The sequence below is a fragment of the Globicephala melas genome, chromosome 3 (genome assembly GCF_963455315.2).
Source record: "Globicephala melas chromosome 3, mGloMel1.2, whole genome shotgun sequence".
Taxonomy (NCBI): Eukaryota; Metazoa; Chordata; class Mammalia; order Artiodactyla; family Delphinidae; genus Globicephala; species Globicephala melas.
The window spans coordinates 112,212,953-112,234,430 of NC_083316.1; the positions used below are offsets into that span (position 1 = coordinate 112,212,953).

General features: G+C 51.9%; 1 protein-coding gene across 5 annotated transcripts in view; it reads right to left on the reverse strand.

The window, feature by feature from the left end:
* Positions 1-3,867: 3,867 nt before the first annotated feature.
* Positions 3,868-21,478, reverse strand: part of MACROH2A1 (macroH2A.1 histone) — an 80,105-nt gene continuing 62,494 nt past the window's right edge. For 4 of the 5 annotated variants that reach the window (XM_030869564.3, XM_030869563.3, XM_030869561.3 and 1 more), the window contains exons 7-9: positions 16,584-16,673; positions 13,804-13,978; positions 3,868-4,647 (exon numbers count right to left, since the gene is read on the reverse strand). In XM_030869564.3, the coding sequence (XP_030725424.1) occupies positions 4,482-4,647; positions 13,804-13,978; positions 16,584-16,673 (431 nt within the window). In that variant the 3' untranslated portion in view covers positions 3,868-4,481. Of the gene's footprint in view, positions 4,648-13,803; positions 13,979-16,583; positions 16,674-21,478 lie in introns of those variants that run through there. The other variant, XM_060296237.1, reaches the window with a different exon arrangement.

Here is a 21,478-nt window from a genome sequence, read left to right on the forward strand (position 1 = left end):
GCAAGACTTAAGAACAGGCCAGCCCAGCTGTGGGACCTCAGGATTTCCAGGGGTTTGTGATGGGATGAGAGAGGGAAATTACTGCCCATCTCTTGTTTCCTCCCCTTCCCCTCCTCCCTCCCCTCCCCTTCCCCTCCTCCCTCCCCTCCCCTTCCCCCTCCCCTTTTCTCTTCTCTTTTCTTGCTTCTTGCCTCCTTTTCTCTGTCAGGGCTAACTGTAGCTGTGACCAAACACAGCCACCTGACCCTGAATGGGAAGGAGGAACTCTGCCAGATAAACACATCCACAGACGGACAGCTCCACATGCCAGGGGCAGGGCTGCGGGTAGAGCCAGGGCTGACATGGCTGCCTGGCTGCAAGTGGGGTGCAGCCCTGGGCTTCCCAGCACAGGGACACAGCGAGGTTCCCCGGCTGGGGCCGAGATGCCTGTACACCCTCCTGCTACTTGTCACCTATCACCTTGCTCTCTTGGCCTAGAAGATTCCAACCTTCCCACAAAGTCTGGCTCTAGGTTATCTGCTCCAAGAAAGCCTCCCTGAGCACTCTCAGAGTGCCCATGGGTGCAGCTCCCCACACTGAGCCCTTCCCTGCCAATATAGCAGCTGAGTCTGTGGTTCACCCACTCTGCTGGACAGAAGCAGTGTCTCACCTGCTTTTGCAAGAGGCCCTAATCTGAGGCTTCATTCATAGTAAGCACCCAATAAGTCTTTTCTCGGCCACTGGATTGCTTTAAGTACACGTCTCTATCCGCCTATCATCCAACAGGTGCTGTGTATGCCCCCAGGGCCAGCTGCACAGGATATATCAGTGAATAGGCAAGAAGCCCTGCCTCACTGGAGCAGAATTTGTGGGTACATAACAAAGGAGAGGTCAGTCCCATGGGAGCTCTACTTGTAGAGTCAGACAGCTGGGTTCAAACCCCATTCCACCACTGATAGCTGTGTGACCTTTCTAATCTGTAACATAGGGATAGTATGGTTAACCTCATAGGGTTGTCATGAGAAGTAGATGAAATGATGGATGTAGAGGACCCGTGTACATGTACGCATGTGCCTATGTGCACACAGACGCCGCGCACACACACACACACACACACACACACAGTAGTTATTATTGTCAGTGTGGTCCCAGTTGGAGCCATGGCGCTGTTAGATCTCAGATGTCATTTAAGGGAGCTCATGAGGCACGCTGACGAAATCGTCTGGACTTTTCAGGGCAGAGCCCAGCTGCTGAGGGCAAAGTTTGATCCTCAGAAATAAGCGGGAGGGCGTGTTTCTGCTGCTGCCACCATCCCAGGCTGCATCCCAGGCTGCGCGGCCCCGGAGGAGTGGCTCCGCTCCACAGCTCTCACTGCAAGCCTGCCTCTGACACAGCTCAAGGCAAAGGGGAGGGCGGGACAGCCGTTACCTCTCCAGAACCTGCAGTTTTCCCCCTTCACAGAATAATTTCACTTCTGGTAAATTTTACTAACTGCAAACTTGTCTTCATTTGAGGTATGTGTATATTTCAACTGGTTCCTTGTAGTTATACCTTTTTTTAAAAAAAAAAAAAAAGTAATGAACTGTTTTCTTTCTTCCCTGAAAACATGAGGCTGACATCAGAGAACAATTTTTGATCCCAGTTTTAAAAACAGACTGGGTGGTTTAGAGATGGTGGGGCTCCCAGGCTGGGGGTTGGCTCTCTTTCCCTCAGTTTCATTGGAAACAATTTCTTCAGTGAGCCCACAGCTCAGGGGCACAGCGCACTCTGGATTATTGAAAGTTGAGAAACATTTAGCTGATTATGGTAAATAATTCACGCAAATCCTGACAAATGCAATCTATTCTTTCGTGCAAGCTCAAGGAAGAGCAGAAACCTGCTGCCCTTTCCTCTCTTGACTTCCCAATCCTTTTAGTGACATCTAGTGGACGATCTCCGCTAAACACAGGATTGGCTTCTAAGGTGTTCCTTCTCCAGAGCGAGGGAAATGAACGCCATTTACCTAGAAGCCATTTACAAGTTACTCAATCTCTGGCAGCCTCGGTGTTCTCAGCTGTAAAATGGCTCTAACAAAAGGACCCTGCCCTACAGGGTTATCACAAGGAAGAATGAATGGTACCCACAAGAGACTCAACACAGTGCCAGGCGCACAATAAATAGTATCACAAACTCACAGTAACCACAGCGTACTTCTCATCACCCTACACGCTGCAGATTCTACCTGCAGAAACAACGCTCTTGGGTGAATAGCTACTCGGTATGGTTTGTCCAGGCAGACAGTTTGCTAATATTATTTATGGAGTGAATTCATTTTTAAGATGCATCTTCTTTTTCTTCTCATTGTTTTTGTTTTTATTTTCATATTGGAGTATAGTTGGCTTACAATGTCGTGTTAGTTTCAGGTGTACAGCAAAGTGATTCAGTTATACATATACACGTATCTATTCTTTTTCAGATTCTTTTCCCATTTAGGTTATTAGAGAATACTGAGTATAGTTCCCTGTGCTATACAGTAGGTCCTTTTTGATTATCTATCTTATATATAGTAGCGTGTATATGTTAATCCCAAGATGCATCTTCTTGAAAAGGCAATGATAAACTTTCTCTCTTTTTGCCAAAATCTAATCAATAAGTAGGAATATGTCATCCATACCCAGTAAAGATCTTGGGAAAAAAATGTAAAAGTTTTAATAACACCTTACGTTTAGGAAAAATTTGAAAAATCTTTCAGGTTTGAATGAGAAGTAGCTGCTTTTAAACTGAAAAGATTGGTTGTGTGATGGCTTAGGAATTCTATTTTGATTTCATTAAGCACAGTCTGGAAAGGAAAAACGATCCTTTACATTCATCCGTGATGTGCAGTGTGCTGCGTATTTCCTCCTGGGTAAAGTCTGCTTTAGAATCAGGCACATTTCTTTTTAAAGCGACAAGAGCAGTCTTCTGTGCATTTTAGGCAAATTTAGATTAAGGTGAAAGTAACTGCTAAAGCAAATAATGTCTGCATTTTGCTAACAAGTTTAATTTTTATTTACTTTTGGCTGCGTTGGGTCTTCGTTGCCACGCGGGGTTTCTCTAGTTGCAGCAAGCGGGCTACTCTTCGTTGAGGTGTGTGCACTTCTCATTATGGTGGCTTCTCTTGTTGCGGAGCACGGGCTCTAGGGAGCGTGGGCTTCAGTAGCTGTGGCATGCGGGATCAGTAGTTGTGGCACACGGGCTCAGTAGTTGTGGCACACGGGCTTAGTTGCTCCGCGGCATGTGGGATCTTCCCGGACCAGGGATCAAACCCGTGTCCCCTGCATCGACAGGTGACTTCTTAACCACTGCGCCACCAGGGAAGTCCTTGCTAAGAAGTTTAGGTAACCAGAGTTAAGCTACTCTGGTGCAGCTGGGATCACCCCTAAATACCCACAGCTGCGAGAAGGCATGTAAAGGTGACAGCATGTCTTGGGGGCCTTGGTGGTGGCACCTTGCCTTTGGAAAGCTCCTGGCGACAGGGGCCTCATCCTGTAGGGACAACAGACCCAACAAAGCCCCAGCAGAGGGCTCAAGCCTTCTGTAGCCCCATCTGGCAAGTGGCCCAGGGGCTCTGGGTCCAGCCATGAGCCAGAGAGATCGTTGGGAGGGGGCAGATAGCAGGAGAGAGCTGGGCTAGAGATCTGGGCTGGAGTACCAGCCGCCCACTTGCCACCCACATGGCTTTTGGTACATCTGCTTCCTCATCCATGAAATGGGGATCAGGGCCTGAAGATGCTCTCCCCACCCCAGGGGGTGCAATGGCCACTGTGGTGCTTCCTGGAGGTGGGCTGCCCCACCCAACGTGCCCCATCCCGTGACGAGAGAAACCGACTTAGGACTCGAGGGCACAATAACTTGGAACACGCCAGTCGCAACAGTTTAACATTTTACTAAATCAATTCACACGAATTCCAAATTGCAAATATAATTAAGGACAACAGATTCTGTTCTGCCTTTTAACTCTTTCATTTTCAAATCCATCATTAAGACAAAGAGTAAACAAAAATTAAGTCTGCTGCAGATTCATGATTTTTCTTCTTGAGGGGAAAAAAAAGAACATTATAGTAAAAAGAATGCCACTGGGTGTACAATAAAGCACCACGACACATGGTTACAAAATGGGCTTCCTGGACTCTGCCCCACGTAGAAGACACTGCTCTCCCCGCTGCTCTGCGTCAAGCAGGATTTCATTAAAATAAAACTATAAAATCTCCTAGGTTACACTAAAGTCAGACACGGTCTGGAACACAGTGCTTAACAACAGTAATGTCAACTATCAGTGCTAACGTAAAAACATTTTAGAAGGTCAAAAACAATTAAACTGGAAACCAAAACCTTATTTTCCCTAGATGAGCAAAACTGAAAAAAATGAAAGGGTTCCCGCCTCCCACTAGGAGTGGAGGGAATCTTTTTTTTTTTTTTTTCCTTTTCTTTCTTTCAAATTGGAGGCGGGGGCACGGTGCGGGCTGGTTCTGCAGTTCCTCAGCCTAGTTGGCGTCCAGCTTGGCCATTTCCTGCACGTAGATGCCTATACTCTCGCTGTCAAAAAGCACAAAATACACCGTTTTGATGGAAGAGGACATTGTTGACACGAAGTAACTGGAGATGGCCTTCAGGATCAGCTGAGCTGCCGTCTGCTTCGGAAAACCGTTCCTGCAAGAGAGAGAACGACGGCTCAGCAACTAGGGGGCCATGGCGGCCACAGGACCCCCTCCCTGGCCACATCCTCCCTCCGCGAGCCCCTCGAGGCCCTCTGTGCTGCAGTGGCCTCGTGTTGGGTCAGGGTCCACAAGTGGTACTCGACCTCTGGCTGCCTGTACACAGGCGTGAGACAGCCCAGTGCCACCAGACAGGGGAAGAATGAATAGACAAAGAACTATGGCCCGCAGGAGAATGTGCTGTGCTCTGAGAGGCAGCATGCCAGCAAGGCGACAGAATCTGTGTTTCACGGCGTGTGGGCTGAGTGTAGTCTCCCGCAGGCAGTGTGAGCGCCCACGGCTCTTTTCCCAACATCACCGGGACCAGCATGGGCCTTGAGACACAGCCCAGGCTCCCAAAGGCCCCCCCGGGGGGCTCAGCCTCAGGGACGGCTGGAGGCTGGAGCTTCTCCAGGAAGCACGAGCCTCCATTCACGCAAGTAGAGGGTTACATCCTTCACACTGGCCTTCAGATTTCATGGGCGGCAGGAATCCACCTCCCGGCACACACCAGCTTGGACACCCCATAGGCCCAGGCCTTGGGGAGCTGCGTGCAGGTCGTTACCCTGGGACAAGTAGACTCTTCATCTCAAGGGACAGCATCCCAGTCTCCAAGCCAAACTGGTGTGAATTCCCATACAATTCCATTTAAAGTAAACGTCACGTGGCAATTCTGGAGGCAGGGGCTCAGAGCTCAGGCAAGAATGTGAAAGCAGGACTAGGAGGACGGGCGCTCCTCGCTCTGTGTGTGCTGGGGCTGTTCCTGGTCAACGCTGCAGGTGCAGGAGGACCCAGGAGGACCATGGCAGCAATGTGTCAACTTGCCTAGTCTGGGGGAAATAACGTGGACTTTGGAGCCAGTGGCCCTGGATTCAAATCCCTACTGACCCCGGTTTACAGCCCAGGATACTGAGGGTGAGAGTGAGGGGCTGGTCTCCATGGGGATTTCTTTGTTCCTAAGCAGATCGTCTTCAGTCTGCCCTGAGCCTGCGGGTCCAGTGGAGTCCGAAGTGCTGGGTCAACCTGCCAGTTTCGGCCGGGGCTTTCCTTCGGATGGGGTACCTGCTGCCAGGTGAGAGGTTTTCAAATGTGTCAGGTGCGGGATTTCTCCTAGGCTCACTCGCTAAGTGCCATGAGTTGTGGACCACCTCAGCGGCTTCTTCTGGAGGGTCGCACTTATTCTATTGTCAGCACTCAGGGCTTTTCAGAGCCTTTCAGAGCCAAGGAGAAAACCATTCCTGCGACTTGTTTTTGATCAAACAGGGCTTCACCCAGCTTGACAGTGGACCCCTAGCAACTCGTGGATGCTTTAGAAATGAAGTTCCTTTTTAGAGGACCAGGGTGTCACCCCCGGCCCGTTCCTAGCCTGTGCAGAGGAGCCTGCAGGCAGTAGTAGGGTGTGACCTAGAGTTGGGGCCCCTCACGTGCAGGTGACTCCCCCACCCCCAGGCACAAGGCATCCTGCCTGGCAGCCAGCACACATGAGCCTGTGAACCAGACCAGGGTCAGAGTCGGAGAGAGAGCTGCAGGGGCGCTCCGGCCAGGCCAGGGCTGCCGGACAGGCGGCTTCCTCCTGAGGAGACCCTGGGGCTCCGACCACCAGCAGAGTTGGGGGGACCAAAAGGCGGGCTGGGATGGAGGGTGGTGGGAAGAGGGGCTGTGCTGGAAGTGGGGAGGGTGGGGACCCCGCGTGGCAGGTGATACCCTTCGTACCCTTCCCCACTTGGGGCCTGCAGGCTCTGTCTGGGAGGAAGCTGTCCTCACAACACCTGGCTCAGCCGCCTTGACTATTTTCACAGGAGTCGAGGAGCACAAAGGCTACACTGTCCGGAACAAGACACGCGCTGGAAAGCGCTGGATGGAGTGAACCCGACCTTCTGCTCTGAGGGCCTCTCCGCAGTGAGCGTGTCGTGGGGCACCCAGCTCGCACCCTTATAGGGGCCGCCCTTCCTCCAAGCAACCCTACTCCTGAGACAGGGGCCAGGCCAGCCACGGTGGATGGCAGGCACAGGGTCACGCGAATGAGGGCCCATTTTAAACATCTCACAAAGAGCAAGTGTTTATTCTCCTGCTGTAAATACAGGAGCTGCCCTAAGGACTCATTTCGTTCCTGGTGAGGAAAGCCTGAGGCGGCGGCAGGCCCTGGGCAGACAGGCGGGAGTGGGCAGGGCTGTGAGGCTACGGCAGGACAGCGGGGCCCGGCCCGCCACTGGAAGCAGCCTGAGCTCAGGCCAGGGACTCTGAGGGCCGCTGCCCCAGGCAGAGCTCGGCCTGTGGGCACGACCTGGCTAGGCGGAGGCTGAGAGAACTGCAAAGAGTTGCCTCTGCACTGGAAGCCCGAGACCACGCTCCACCAGCCCCAAGCTCCCCCACTAAGGGTGCCCTCCTGCACGTCGCAGGTGAGCTGGGCTGAGGTGAGGGCCTGTGGAACTTCCCTGAAGAGCAAGCTGTCTGTTGTGTGGCCTGATGGTCACAGCCCATCTCCTCTGGTGTTTGCCCAGCCTGAGCTGACCCTGGCCTGGGCTTCGTGAGCTGCCCTTATGCCACCCTGCGGCCACTCTGCCCGAGCCAGGGGAGATGTGGTGCGGTGCAGAGACGCAGGGTGTGGCCGCAGGGCCTCCCTGGAGCACCCGCAGCAGGCTGGTCACTCCGCCTATGCCCAGCGTTGCGCCTATGCCCTGACACAGACCTTCTCCCACAGCTTTCTGTGCCTCTGCCTTGGACCCTTGAAAAGGGATGTGTGACTCTGACCGAAGGGACATCAGTTCCTGTTCCTCCACATCAACAGTTCTCAACATTAGCCTCTGTCAGGATTACGGAGGGCCGGCCAAGACGCAGGCTGCCAGGCTCCGCCCAGGAAATCAGATGAGGTGAGCCTGGGGACCATGCTTTGAGATCCACTGTTCTACACGCACTCAGGGTGGGCCCAAAGGTTAAGAACCTGCATTGGGAAGAAAGGTCGGGATCAAAGGTCACAGACCTGCAGCCCATGCCTGGATGCCCTACTGTTAAGGGAGCTTGGGCTGGTCTGGCCTTGTCCTTCAAGGTTGCTGTTGGGTGAACTGTGAATATGATTTGTTTCCAGGAAAACCTCTTGTTGACAAACCCATCCCTCTGTCTGAGGCACTCACAGCCTAAAGGAGAGACCCAGCCATGGGACTATGGCCCCTCTGGACCACGCAAGCCGCCAGGAAGGAATGGAAGAGGTGATGGCTTTCCTGACGTTTCCAGGTGGGTCCCAAAAATGTTTTCTAGTAGGCACAGTTAGAAGTATTTGTAATGAAATGGAATGTAGAAGTGGATGCTTTCACAAGCATGCTTTACATGCAGAGGCCCTGCACCCTCAAAACAGGGGCAGCTGTGGCACACGCAGTGGCCTGGAGCCACACGGGATTTGCGTCTGGGCCCTGTCTCTGTGCCTTGTTTCCCCACCTGGTGAAATGGGGTAGGTAATCAAGTATTTATTACCTGGGGAGGCTGTGTGTATCGAACAAAATACTGTACAGAGAGCCCTCAATCGACAGTGTCATCTCTAAAGTGGGTAGTCTCGAAGGGTCTTTCTAAAGGCCCACACAGTGGAAAATGGCCTTCCCAACCCGACCCCATGATAGCTGGGACTGGGTGACTGCTGCTATCTTTGCTGCTTCCCTGTGCTGACAAAGTCAGCATCAGGGCCCCAGAGGGCTGCTGCCCGGGTCTGAGATGTCCCGTTCTCTTGGAGGGCCACGGGCACGCTGCGGTGTGGCAGGGGCCCCGTCGGGGTCCCCTGGTGCAGTACTGAGCAGCTTGAGAGTGGCTTGCCTACGCATCTCACTCATCGTGTGGCTTCCTGGCTGGCTGGCTGGGTTCTTTTGTTGAATAACCACAGCCCTTCTGGCCAGGTCTTTGTGCCGTCCTCCCCAGCTCAGGCTTACTGCTTCTGTGACGGTCACTGTTCTACCGCTGTACCGTGTCCGCCTTCTGGATGAGACCAGATGGCCCCTCCTCAAGGTGCATTAGAGCAAGGGCAGGTAAGGGCTTCTGCACTCCAGTCAGATTCCAGTTTCAATCTTAGCTGCCCTCGGGAGCAGGCGTTCACCTCTCTCAGCATTAGTTTTCTCCACTGGAAACTAGGTACTGCTTGGCGATGGCAATGACGACAGTGGTGGTGATGCAGATGCGGCTCCCCATGAGATGGGTGCCCCTCCTGTTCCCATTCGGCTCCTGACCCTGCCAGCTGTGCTCAGGCCAAATGTCTTAAGTTCCCCTGCGGCCAAGCGCTTCCCACCCCACATGGAGTTTATCTTAGACTTAGACCTTTTTTATTGCCTTGACCCGACTAAGAAGGTGTCTGAGCTTCCCCCTGAAGTCGCTCCAGCTGTGTCTGCAACAGCCTTTCCCAAGTGTCTTAGACCTCAGTTTCCCTGGCTGTTGCAAGGGGACTCCATGGGCTACCTCCCACCTGGTGCCCTCCTGGGTCACCTGCTCAGTGATGGCCGGGGGCTGTACACATTGGTCGCTTGTCCACTGTCCCATCTGATGGCAGAGACGTGCGTTCACAGGGCCACAACACAGAAGAGGATTTGCTCCCTCCAGCTGTGCTGGGCCCCTCCTCATCCCTGCTCCTGGTGAGCTCAGCCTCCAGGGCGGGACAGGGCAGATGCTAAGGACTCCAGGCCGGGGGCTGTGCTGAGCCGGCTGATCAGGGACCCGGAGATTGCCGTGAGGAGAGGCTGCGTCCTGGGGGTTGGAAAGCGCGGATGGATCCTCTGGAGGAGCAAGTTTAGGAGCCTGACCCTGAAGGCTAACTAGGAATTAAAGCAGATTCTAGATGGACTCTGCTTTTCTTTTTGCTGGACCAGGCCACCTGTCTAATGGTCTGGGCTGTTTGGGAGATGGACAGGGCAGGGCGTCTTGGCAGCCTGGGTGACGTGGGCAAAATGTCTGTCACCCCATGTGGACCCTCCTCTGCTGGGATTAGGTTTCCCGCACACTGTGCTCCTGGGCGTTCCTGTGTTCTGTCTGGCTTTGAGTAACTGCCCAGCCAGAGACTACCCCATCCAGAGGTAAAGGGGAGGCTATCAAGGCCCTGAGCTGAGAGCAGTGGGTTAGAAGAGGGTGAAGCTAAAATTCAGAAGGGGATGGTGATGGGCCCAATGCCTCCAAAGCTAGAGAGAGGCCGGGGCAGCACAACCCTACAGAGGCCTCTTACCTTCTCTCACTCCAGGGCTCACGTGTTTTGGGTTAATAAGTAATTCTCCCCAATTCAGTTTGTCTCTGTCCTTTATATTTGTCTTCTGAGGCCCACACCGAGGGGGTAGGGAGGCTGACAGCTCTGCCTGGGCAGGTCAGGGAATTCCAAGAGGTGTTTCCAAGGTTCTCTAGAATCCACTCACACAGAGAGTGCAGAGGCAGTGGGGTGATCCTCTGGCAGGATGCTCGGAGGTGGGTCTGTTGACCAAAGGGGACAGGAGGCAGGGGTTCCGTGTGCCTAATACCGAGAGCACTGAGGCCAAGGACCTCTGAGCAAATTCTGGCTCTACCAAGTACACGCCGTGTGACCTCTGGTGAGTGACTTGACCCCTCTAAGCTTCTGTGTCTTTGCCTTTGAGTGGGATTAATAGTGCTGCTCACTTTGTGGGGTTGTGAGATACTGCAGACGAAGGGATTAGCATAGTGCCTGGGACTCAATGAATACCCACAAGTGGTAGCTTCAAGAAAACAAACTGGCTTTCCTTTTAGGCTCATAAATCTAAGGAGAGTTTAATCAAAGCCCCAAACTAGCTAGTCCCCAAGTACTGCCTCTCCGGAGAGGGGTCGTCCCCTAATGTCAAACAGAGCGGAGGGAGTGGGGTATCCATCAATATTGTGACCAGGATGCCCAAGGACAGGAGGTCCGGATGCCAGAGGTGGTTTCCCGAGGCCAGGGTTACACCCCGGGTCTCATTTGCCTCCAGTGGGCTTTAAGATTGGCCCCCAGTCTTGGGGGCCGATGGGCTGGAGGAAGGGAGTTGTAGGGCTGTGGTCATCGTCCACATGCCCAAGATGCCGGGCCTCAGCTGAGAGAAAGTGATCCCACAGCTCTTTACCAACATGTTTTGCATTTATATTGTTTTAATTCCAACATGACTTTTATGCCAGAGACACTGGATGCCACAAACAAGCTGTTTTATTTCCCCTCCTAAACCCCACTGTGATTTACTGGCCGGCTCTGGTATAATCCCAGTCTTTGCTCATGAAAGAGAGGGCAGCTGTTTACACGGCTCTGTGGGGCAAGGTCTGCCCGACAGATGTGGGGCTGGGTGGCTATGCACATGTGCTTGACTTTGGCATTCCGCCCTCTTAAAAGCTTTCAACTGATTATTTTTTAAAACTTCTTACTCCGTGAAAAATGTAAATAAGTTTGTAATAACAGATGCTCTTTTATGGGCATGACTTTTACGCTTCAATTAAAAATTTCCCACTAGTCATATGAAAAAGCATGAAATTATTACCTCCAATAAAGGCTCCTATTGCTTCTCTCCTCGGAAGCACCTTTCATCAGAGTAGATCAAAGTGCCTCCGAAACACTAATTAACTGAGCCTCAGAACCGTGTGTGAGGAAGGGCAGTCCCTTAGCCTCGCTAGCTGATAAGGCAGGCCAGGGACAGAGAGGGTGATTCATTTACCAAAGGTCACACAGCAGCGCAGTGCTGAAGAACAGAACTTCCATGGGAGGTGGGGGGCTGGGAAGGTGGGAGAAGCAGGAAGTTAGCTAATTATGCTCAGAGCCAAAAGCACTTTGTAAAAAAAAAAAAAAAAAAAAAAAAAAAAAAAGGTCTTGAATTGACTCTGGGACTGAATCGGGCACCTATACACCTCTCCACAGTTCCTGGGAAAGTTTAACCTGCTGGGTGCTTGCTGACCAGCTTATGAAGGATGCTCGTCTTCGCCAGGTGCTCTTAGAGCCGACTGAAAAAGGCTGTTTGTTAGATGCTCTAGCTCTGTCAGCTCTGCTTTCAACAGGCATTTAAATGGTATTGACTTTTAAAATGATGCTCAACAGATGCTTTTGGCAGAAGCGAACGGAATGAAGATGTATGGTGACGGGAAACATAGATGGCAGTCCAGAACAACAATCGTGTCAGCTCTGGATGTCCCTGCAGAGCTCGGCACAGGGCGGAGTGAGTGTGGGAACGCGAGGCTGGGGGCCGTGTGCGTGTTCACCTGTCCTCTGCTCAGGGCCCCTCCCCCGACACCAGCTTCTTTGTGCTAGTAAGTCCCAGAAGAGAGCCCACTGTCAGTGCAGAGGACCGAGGGGCCCTCACACAAAGGAGCACCTGGTCTGGGAGGCCTCGGCTGCCCGGAACTGCAGGGCCAGGGCCAAGGCCAGGAGGGGAAGAGAGGGGAGGTGCGGCGCCCACAGCTCACCTCCAGGAGGGACTGCAGAGGAATGCTCCTTCTGTCCCAGATGGAGGCAGGCAGTGACAGAGGCTCCAGAGGAAGATCTTTTCCCACATCAGGTCCTCTGGTGGGTCCACCAGTCACGTGTGACTGCCCTGGCCCACAGGAAGCCCTGGGGCACAGTGCCTGTCTGCCTGTAAGCAAGGCCTTCTGGGTACAGCGACTAAGCTCTGCTTGAGCAGATGTGACAGGAATTCCGCCCAGACTAGCTCTGTCCCTGGCACTTGGGGTGTGGGACCCTCAGTGATGGCACTGTTCAGGGAAGCGAATTACAAGGCCTGCCCAAGATAAAAACAGCAAAATCCACTCTCTGTCCTCCTCATGGGTTTGGAAGAGAAGTGCTTTGAGAAGAGCAGCTTTCTATACACACACGGAATAGTGCTGAGGACTGTGACTCAGGCTCTCCCAGGAGGGCGATGCAGCCTGCGGTGTCACGGGACGTCAGTGTGCTGGGACCTGTGTTGCCACCGCACAGCCCGCCTTCCTCGGGAACTGGGAGGGACTGATGGCAGAGACCCTGGAAGGCTCCCGATCTCCATGGGAAGCCCCAGGGATGATACAGAGTCCGGGGCTGCGGCAGCTCTGAAGGCCAGTTTCCCTTTGCTTCCGTGCCCCATCCAGATGGCGAGCCTTCCAGAGGCCTGCTGCTCAGACCCTTGGTAGGGAGGACCGTGGAGATGTGGCAGGCAGTGAGACACAGCCTCAGAGGCAGCTCTCATATCTTCATCGTGGCAGAGTTCTCAAAGCATGCTCCCTTTGGAGAGCTCCTTTAATTTCCGAGCAGTCCTGAGAGGCTGCGTGGGGGCACGGTCACATCTATTTTACAGAGTAGGGGGCTGGATTCAGAGGGGGGGTGGGGGCTGGATTCAGAGGGGGGGGTTAATTTGCATGCCATCACGCAGCTGGTTAGCCAGGCCCGAGCCCGAGCCCAGGGCTGCCCTGACAGGCAGGACCTGATGGGCTGTGTGCTGGCATCTGGGGGTGCACCACCCGGGAGCGGGGGTGGTTGGGGGTTGTGGCTGAACCCTGTCTGCCTCATCAGCGGCTCAAGGACTACACCCTTCCAGTGCGGGCCCTCTGGGTGGTGTGTCTGTCTTAGGGGCAGTTGTGCTGCTCCCCACAGCCTCCGTGAGTCTCCCTGGGGAGATTTCAGGGCTGGGAGGTGGGGGAGGCCCAGCCCTATTTCACGCTCACGTATCTGCCCACTCAGCTCCACCTCAGCAGCAGGGCAGTGAGGCACAGGGAGAGCAAGCAGGTTTTGGGAAGGTGGAGGATGCTTGGGAATACAAAGATAAGGGGCAGCGGGCTGTGCCCAGAGGATGCTGGGGTTCGGGGACAGAACTGTAACACAGCTATATGGGCTGGGTCTGGGAGGGGCTCTCCCGCTCAGTATCCCTGCATTCACGCCTCCCCACCCACCTAAGGTCTTAGTGTCCTTCGAGGGTCACCTTCTGTGATGACATCTGCTGTCACGGCTCAAGTCTGATTCTCTCCTCAGGCTTCCTGTCTCCCTACATCTCTTCAACTGTCCCTCACAATTACTTAATGTCTATGTTCTTCCCGATTTCGAGCTTCCGGTCTCCTCAACAAAGGCAAGTGCTTGAAAGTAGCCTTAGCCGACCATGGGCACAGTCGGAGCTCCCTGCAAGCATGGGCCGCATACGCAGGGGGACAGGCCGTGGGCCCTTACCTGCCGCTGCCGATGGATGGAAAGGCGATGGACTTCAGCTTCTTGTCATCCGCCAGGGCCAAGCAGTTCTTCACTGTCTTTTCCAGAAGTTCCTCACACTTGTCTGCACCCCAGACGGGACTGTTACAGTGGATCACAAACTTGGCGGGCAGGCCATGGCCTGCGCTGACAGCGGCTGGAGGGGACAAGACAGAAGCAGTGAGCTGGGTCCCCCTGCAGTAGCACGTGTGCTAGGTGCCCCTAGGAGCCCAGGCCGGCTCTCCAGCTCCAGCACGTCTGCCCGGGGCCCCTGACCACCTGGTCCAGGAGGGCTGCAGCTGCCTGCTGCCTTGTGATTCCCACGGAAGCTCGAGCCGGAAACTGCTTGTCCTGCAGTCTCCTCCCTCGGTGGCGGGGTGGGGTGGGGGGACGCCAAGCCAACCCCCACCCCTGGAAAGTTGGCGTTAGGACGCGTGGCCACCAGGAACTTTAGCCAAGGTCACAGTAAACCCTCTCCCTAGCCTCCCAGAAGGCCGAGCCATAACCATCTAACTTGACCAAATGTGTCAGAATGTTTGTAGCCTCCAATTAATCGCCTTTCGGGGGTCTCCAACCGCCCTGTCCTCAAGTGGATTAATGTGCATTTAATTATGATGTACCGATATCTATAAATCTCTGACACAGTTCGGAACAAACCTCCTGGGAAAGTAACCCAGATAGCATGTCTGCTGCCCTGTTCTTCTCCCTGACTAACCGATCCTGTTAGTTTTGACAGACTTAACTGGACAGTGCTTTTAGGATGGAACTATTTTCCTCTCCTAGAAGAGGAGCCTTTTTCCAACTACAGATCTCCATAGCAGACCTGCCTTTCCAGACTTGTTCTCATTCTCTGCCTCTTGTCAGATCTGAAGACACTGGTCTTGGGTCTGCTCCTACCAGGAAATATATAACAGGCCAGCCCATGTCTCCCAGAGCATGTTCCAGGATTCCTGTCCCAAAAGTTGCAATGTAAAGGTGGTGGTTCTGGAACCAATGGGTCTGGTGAGTGCTGCCTGGGAGACCTCTATGCAGGAGCACACTAATGTCTCCACCCACTGCTCCAGTAAGACACCCAAACTTTTTTGACCAAGTGTTTTCTAAACCCACTTTGTGACGAACACCATCAGCGCTCTCCAAGGGGTCTGGGCTGTTAACGGGTATATTCTGTCGCTAGGAGAACCTGGAGAAGAGTGATTTATGGGAGGTGTCTCATGCTGCAGTAGCAACTGCTCTGATCCCAGAGTCACAAGTCTGATTTTGAGTCCTGGCTCTGCTTGCTGACTGGTTCAAGAACTGTGGGCTTGAGACTGGGGGGCTTAATTCACCTGGATGTCCACGTGAGAAGTAACTGCTAAACTATGCATTGAAAAGACAAGAAATGTGTTAGCAGTGATTATCTTTGGACAGCGGAACAGGGATATGTTCTATTATTTCCTTTCTACTTAAAAAATATTTTAAAACATTTTCTAAAATAGATCTTAAAATCAAGAACGAAATGTGTTCTTGCTTTTGAAACAGGCAAACATATCTTTAGCTGTGCTAAGTCTAACGGGTTTGTACCAGCTGTGGCTCTGGTGTCACCAGACAAGTTTGGTGTGTGGCAGCATCAGGGCCACCTCTTATCACACCTCCTGCTGAGGGTCACCAAATGGGCTTTAACTGGAGTACCAACAGGAAGGACCCTGGGCTGGCACAGAGAGAGGTGCCAGTAAGGGCCTGAGGAAAGGCCAGGAGCCCCTGGCTGGGTAGTTTATGCTGTGTGTGTCCTCCCTGTTCAGTGTGGGCGGTTCCAGCGGGGAACTCCCTGGAAGAGCTCGGTAACTGTGCCCCCACCAACTCTCTGCAATGCCATGCCCTTTGCAGGCAAAACAGAACTGGCAGAGCAGAGGTCAAAGGCAATGCCACCCTCTTATCCCCTCCAGGACCCGTGACTAGCCCAGGATGGGAGTTTGTGCGTTAGTCACTGGGGAAAGAGAGGTAAGGCCTGGGGTACCCTCAGAGAAGGTTGTGTGGCTGTCACATAGTAACTGTTGATGCCCACATTAAGATTCATTTTAAAAACAAACAGGATTGGAAAGACAGAATTGGGAACCATCTAGTAAGAAGAGAAAACTGGAGCCCAAAGGGGAGGAAGGGAGTGGCCTGTCCTCACATAGCTGGTGGGGTGAGCCAGCCTCACCCACTGTTCAGACTCCCAGGTGCTCGGGAAACCCTGTGTCCACCTAAAATCCCCAAATCCAGGCTGGCATCAGTAAGAAGTGCCCTGCCTCTAGTTCTTAGCAGTAAATTCTCCTCACATCACATTTCAAGTCATCTTGTTACACCCCTCTTATCAGGAAAGGTGTAATTGGCAAATGAGAGATGTGTATTTACATTTCTCCCATGAAAAACACAGATGGCTGAATGAAAATGATTCATTTGCATCTCTCATCAGCAATTTTGCAGATGGCTCAGTATCCCTATCTATACTTCTCAGCTCTTAGATTTGCCGAACTTGGCTTCTGTAACTGCTTAAAATTTGAGGGCTAGACATCAAACACTTAGAAGCTATTTTAAGTAATGAAGAAAAAACTTGGAAAGGCAATTTCCACAACCCTTAAGTTCCCCTGACAATTTGTATGTGATAAAAGTCTAACAGGCTTTCTTCTGCCTCCGGTCTCAGAGATAGCCACGCACCTCTGAATTCTGAGTCGTCCTGTAAAACCGTTTCCCTAAGGCAGCATGCACGACGCCCAGATCAGCACAGTGCCTCCCCACCTCACCTCCGGCTACTTCCAAGGGCCCGTTCTTTTTCCGGAGTTCCAGAACAGCTTCCACGAACTCCTTGCCACCCTTCTTCTCCAGCGTGTTTCCTAGACAAGGACAGGGCGAGGTCAGATGGCCATCCTTGCGTCTCAGGGCACACACAGACACTTAGCATGTCAGGTGATTACATACTAAAAATGATCTGACTGGCTAAATGTCCAGACAGCTGCAAGACAGGAACAAAGCCCTGGCTGAGTCAGAAAAGTGAAGTTTCGAAGAGATTCACCATCGGCCAGTTACCACTCTGCACTGCCGGTCACCGAGCTATCTTTGCTGCCTCTTATCTGGGGGTGACTCGGGGTGATCCTGGACATGCCAGAGATGCGAGGGAGATGGGAGACGCCTGTTCTCTGCAAGCACGCCTGTCCTGCATGCTTTCCATCAGCGTGAGAAAGCAGATGGTGCCGGCTTCCAAGGCTGATGCCTCCCCCTGGATTTTCTTCCCTGTCTCTGGGGAGAAGCCCCAAATAAGGAGGTTTTAGAAGAAGCACGCCGCGCTTCCATCAGCAGCTAGCTCTCCTCTTGGCGGCAGGCCCGGAAGAGAGCATGCAGACTTGGCCACCTCGGGGCCAGCATTGTTACCATGCTTAGTTCCTATTTTGCAGCTCTGGTGTCATACGTGAATACAAAAAAAAAAAAAAAAAGGCCTCAGACAGTATTTCCTTAATCACACAAATGATTCAAAATCCTTTTAGGTAAAGGAGAGCAACACCAGAAACAGAGCTTAAAGATGAACTTGTACGCTTAAAGAAGGATGACTAACTGTTCAGGACCAGATTAAAAAAAAAAAAAAAAAAATCAAATGGAGGCAGGGAGCAACTCTTCTTGAATTAGGGTACTTGGTAAGTAATCAATTCTTGCTATGAAAGCCAAGTTCCCAAATAAGATTACCAACACCTATAAGGTCTGCGGGTTAAATGTCTCGCATGGGACAGCAAGCAGCAGTCAAAATCGTCCTTTTAAGTTTGGCCAGAACGGGGTCTTAGTCTTCCATAAGCTCTGCTTCCTCAGTTGTGCACATTTTAAAGTACATTCCTCACAAGAGGATAACATACTCCCCTTAAGATCCACCATTTGTCTTGGAAAATTCAAGGTGCCCTTGGCACATTCTGGTATGGGTCAGTGAGGGTGCACTGGGAGGCACCAGCCCAGATTCTCTTTGGATTCACCCTGGAATGACCAGGACTGATTATCTTAGAGAAACCTGCCTCATTTGCATGTTGTTCTGGTGGGGTGAACTAACCCCAGGAAGTGCCTAGAAGGAAAAGCAGACAGCCTGGGCACTGTTACAGATGAGACGGCACAGGGCTAATGGCAGGCACTGCCTATAAGCCACCCCACTCTAGGAAGTCTGGGGGCCTGAACGAACGTGAGCAGCAGGCCATCACCCACAAGGAGCTCTCGGCTAAGAGAAGGCCTGACTTTCAGACAGAGATTAACTTGGGATCCCTAAGGTGGGATCCAGCGTCCCTCCTCATTAGCCCAGACTGCCCACAAGCCTTCACCTGTCTTGGAAAGCAGTGAAGTGGGCTTTAAATGGCAGAGGTGTCCAGAGGGAAAACACATCCGCTTCAGAGGTTTTTACCGGCAGTGGTGGCAGCCTCTGCGTGTTTCTGACAAAGTTCAGCATCAGAGACAGTGGCCAAATGGGCTTAAGGGAGCAGGCTTGGGCCTCGTGGCTGAACTCCACCCACCAGGAAGTGGAGAGTTTGAGGGTACAACCCAGGTGAATGAGGCCCAATTACAGGTTCACCCGAAATATCCATGCAACCGAGAAAAATGAATCCAAAGTCTGAATCTGCTGGATCCCAAATGCTGCTGCCCAGCTGTACCCGGTCTGGCCTTCCCTCTTCACCCATCCTCCACCTTGAAGGATGGATACAAACATGCTCCAGGCAGGACTATTTCAGGTCCACATTCTCTATCCTATCTACTCTTTAGGAGAAATGGGAAATTTGGAAGGTAAAGTAAAATCAGTGTTGTATTAATACTACCAACTCCTTTCTGAAATAGAAAAATATTAAGAAAATGGGCTGATTTATAATTAAAGGTGTTTTATCTTAGGAAGAGTGTTTACTTTAAAATTTTTACTTATAATTAAATCTTGCTTTAATTAGAAGTGAAATTTGCACGTTAAATTACACTTAATGCATTTCCCAAACTCAAAAATTGAACCCTAGATTGCAGGCAATCAACCCGGTCAGGACTCGACTCCTACACACACATATGTATGCACATGTTCATGTAGACACACGTGTACTTTTTAACAAGAAACAGGCCCATTTCAACTGTATTGTCAACACTCTGAATGTAAGACTCTTGCTTTTTAGGCTTAACTTCAGGGTTAATCATAAGGCAATTGGCTTATTTGCCCCCAAGCATAAACATGTGTTACTCCCATGAGAACAAGAGCATTATTTCATGCTTAGAAAGCAGGCATAAGTATCCGTGTTCAAACCAGCCTAAGCGAAAATTTAGGCTTGGACAAACGTCAGGCTCAGCCTGTGGTCTATTTCACTGTTAGAAAGAACTTTCGATGGGTAAAAGTTAATCACTGGGGCTAAGCATTCCTGCACTCGCATTCCTTCTTCCAGCAGTCTCGGGACTCAGGAATTCACACCAAGTATGAGAAGTGGAGTGATTACAACCTCGCTTCCTCTTTTCCCCTCTCACACATCAAAGTGGGAACTGGAACCAATTGAGACCATGTGTGAATCTGGTTGATCATTGTTTTGGTATTGCAAGAGATCTGGGTTCAGTACTAGTTTGGAATGGTTCGCTGAGAAAAAGCACTGAGGTGGGCTTTGGAAGACCTGGGTTCTGGTCCTGGCACCGTCTTTCCTCCTTGGCCAGTCAGGTTGTCTGGACCTGCTGTGACAGTATCCACGAGTGATGTACGACGTAACCTTGGCCGAGCTCTCGGACCCGAGTTACTTACATGTCACCAAGGCTACTCATGCCTAACCTGTGCATATGAATGGGTTAAGGGCAAGCATGTCAGAGAGAAAAGCACTAGCACTGTCATTATTCCAAGGAGACCGGTTCCATTCATGGTTTAGGAAGGACTGGGCTCTTCTGGGGGCAGAGGCGGGGCACAGTTGGCTCTGCATGTTACCCCGTCTGGCCCCTGCCAGCCTCAAAGCCTCCAGCTCCACCTCCTGGTGTGGCTAATCCTGAGGAAACACTTTCACAGCCGCAGCAGGCTGGCCCCTTCTTCCTCTCCCTGAGCCTGGGCGAGATTCTTCTGCCCAGCAAGTTTCACAATTTCCATTTCACCCAAAGTTCTGGATGGCAGGATGAACCTAGGCCTTAGTCACTCCTGGCTGAAAGATAAGCCCTCAGCTGTTTATTTAGTTTCCTCCAAGTAAGTACTTCCCTCCCATCAAGTTTTCACTTGGTTAAGAAAGGAAGTATCTTTCTCTTAAGCTGCCTGACTTAGGAGCTCTTAAACTCCTCCAAAATCTTGGGAAAGGGGAGTTTATTTTAATTGCCTACAGCCTGATTTCATTTGGGCCTGGCAGGCTTGGCGAATCCTGACTTTCCATCCAGTTTGTCTTTCTATCCTTGTCCAAAATCCAAAATGCCCAGGAGAGCAATTAGCCCAAAGCAAAGTGGCTGGGGCAGACTGTGAACAGCAGGCTTTGCGAGTGACACTGAACAGAGCTGGACAGCTACAGATTGCTAAGCTGTTGCACTCCCAGTGTCTGGGACACTCACGTGAATCCCAACAGCATCATCCTTCAAGATGACTTCACTTCTGCCCTTACTAGAAATGCATCCCTTCTCTTTGGAAGCTGGTGTTTGAATCTATACTCAGAATGCTGCTCTCAGCACCAGCACACCTACTGTAAAAATCACATACGCACCTGAGAGCAAGACCTTTGCAATAAGCACCTATCATGAACCAGGCAATGAAGCAGGGTGCTTCGGTTACATGACTTAACATAATTCTCTTCATCACCATTATTTTACAGATAGGGAAAACCAAGGCATTGAGGAGTTATGTGACTTGCCCAGGCCCCATAGCCAGTAAATGGTAAGGTTAGGATTCAGGATCCTTCTACCTAGCTCCAAACCTGTACTTTTTTGCCATCACACCTGGATGCCTCCTCATTATAAAGGACCCTCAACACATTCTTAAAGCAGGGCACTATCTATGTTCGTGCAGCGGGTCTGCAGTCATAGTACTTGGCACGCCACATGCTCTCTCCGCCTCACCCCACCCTCAGCTACTCAGTGCCAGAAGCCAACTGACCACGTGTGTCAGCTGCTGAGGAGAGGAAGGAGCTTTCTGGGTCTAGGAGAGTGTTTCTCAAGAGAGTGATCTAGGAACAGCACATCAGAATGAGGTGGCTTTCGTACACATAAGGCCTGAGAACCCCTGAGTGTGAGAGTGCGCTAAAATTCCCCCCACGTGCATCTAAGGCTTGAAGCCCATCTCAGGAATGAGTGTGCTTCTGACACAGACCCATGCATAGTCATTCCTTTGTATCTGGTCCACGGGGGGCACAGAAGTGGTCCTGGATGCCACTCAGCCGATCTGTCTGCATCCCGCTTGCAGCTCAAATCACGTGTGAACCCAGTCTCCCACAAAGCTGTGCCTCAGGAAGCAGTGAAGAAACGTTGCTGAACCAGTTTCCAAACCAGAAGTGTGCCCATTTGTGAGCTGCAGGATGCAACCTGGCTGACAGTTAGCTGTAGTTCTCGCATTCACAACCCGGGGACAGGAGACCTGGGGAAGGTCAGGACAGCTGGAAGTGTGAAATGAATGCAGCCCTGCATAGCTGTCAAAGGATCAAGCTGTCTGCGGCGGCTGACTGACCATGCACACACACACTCGGCAGCACCCAGC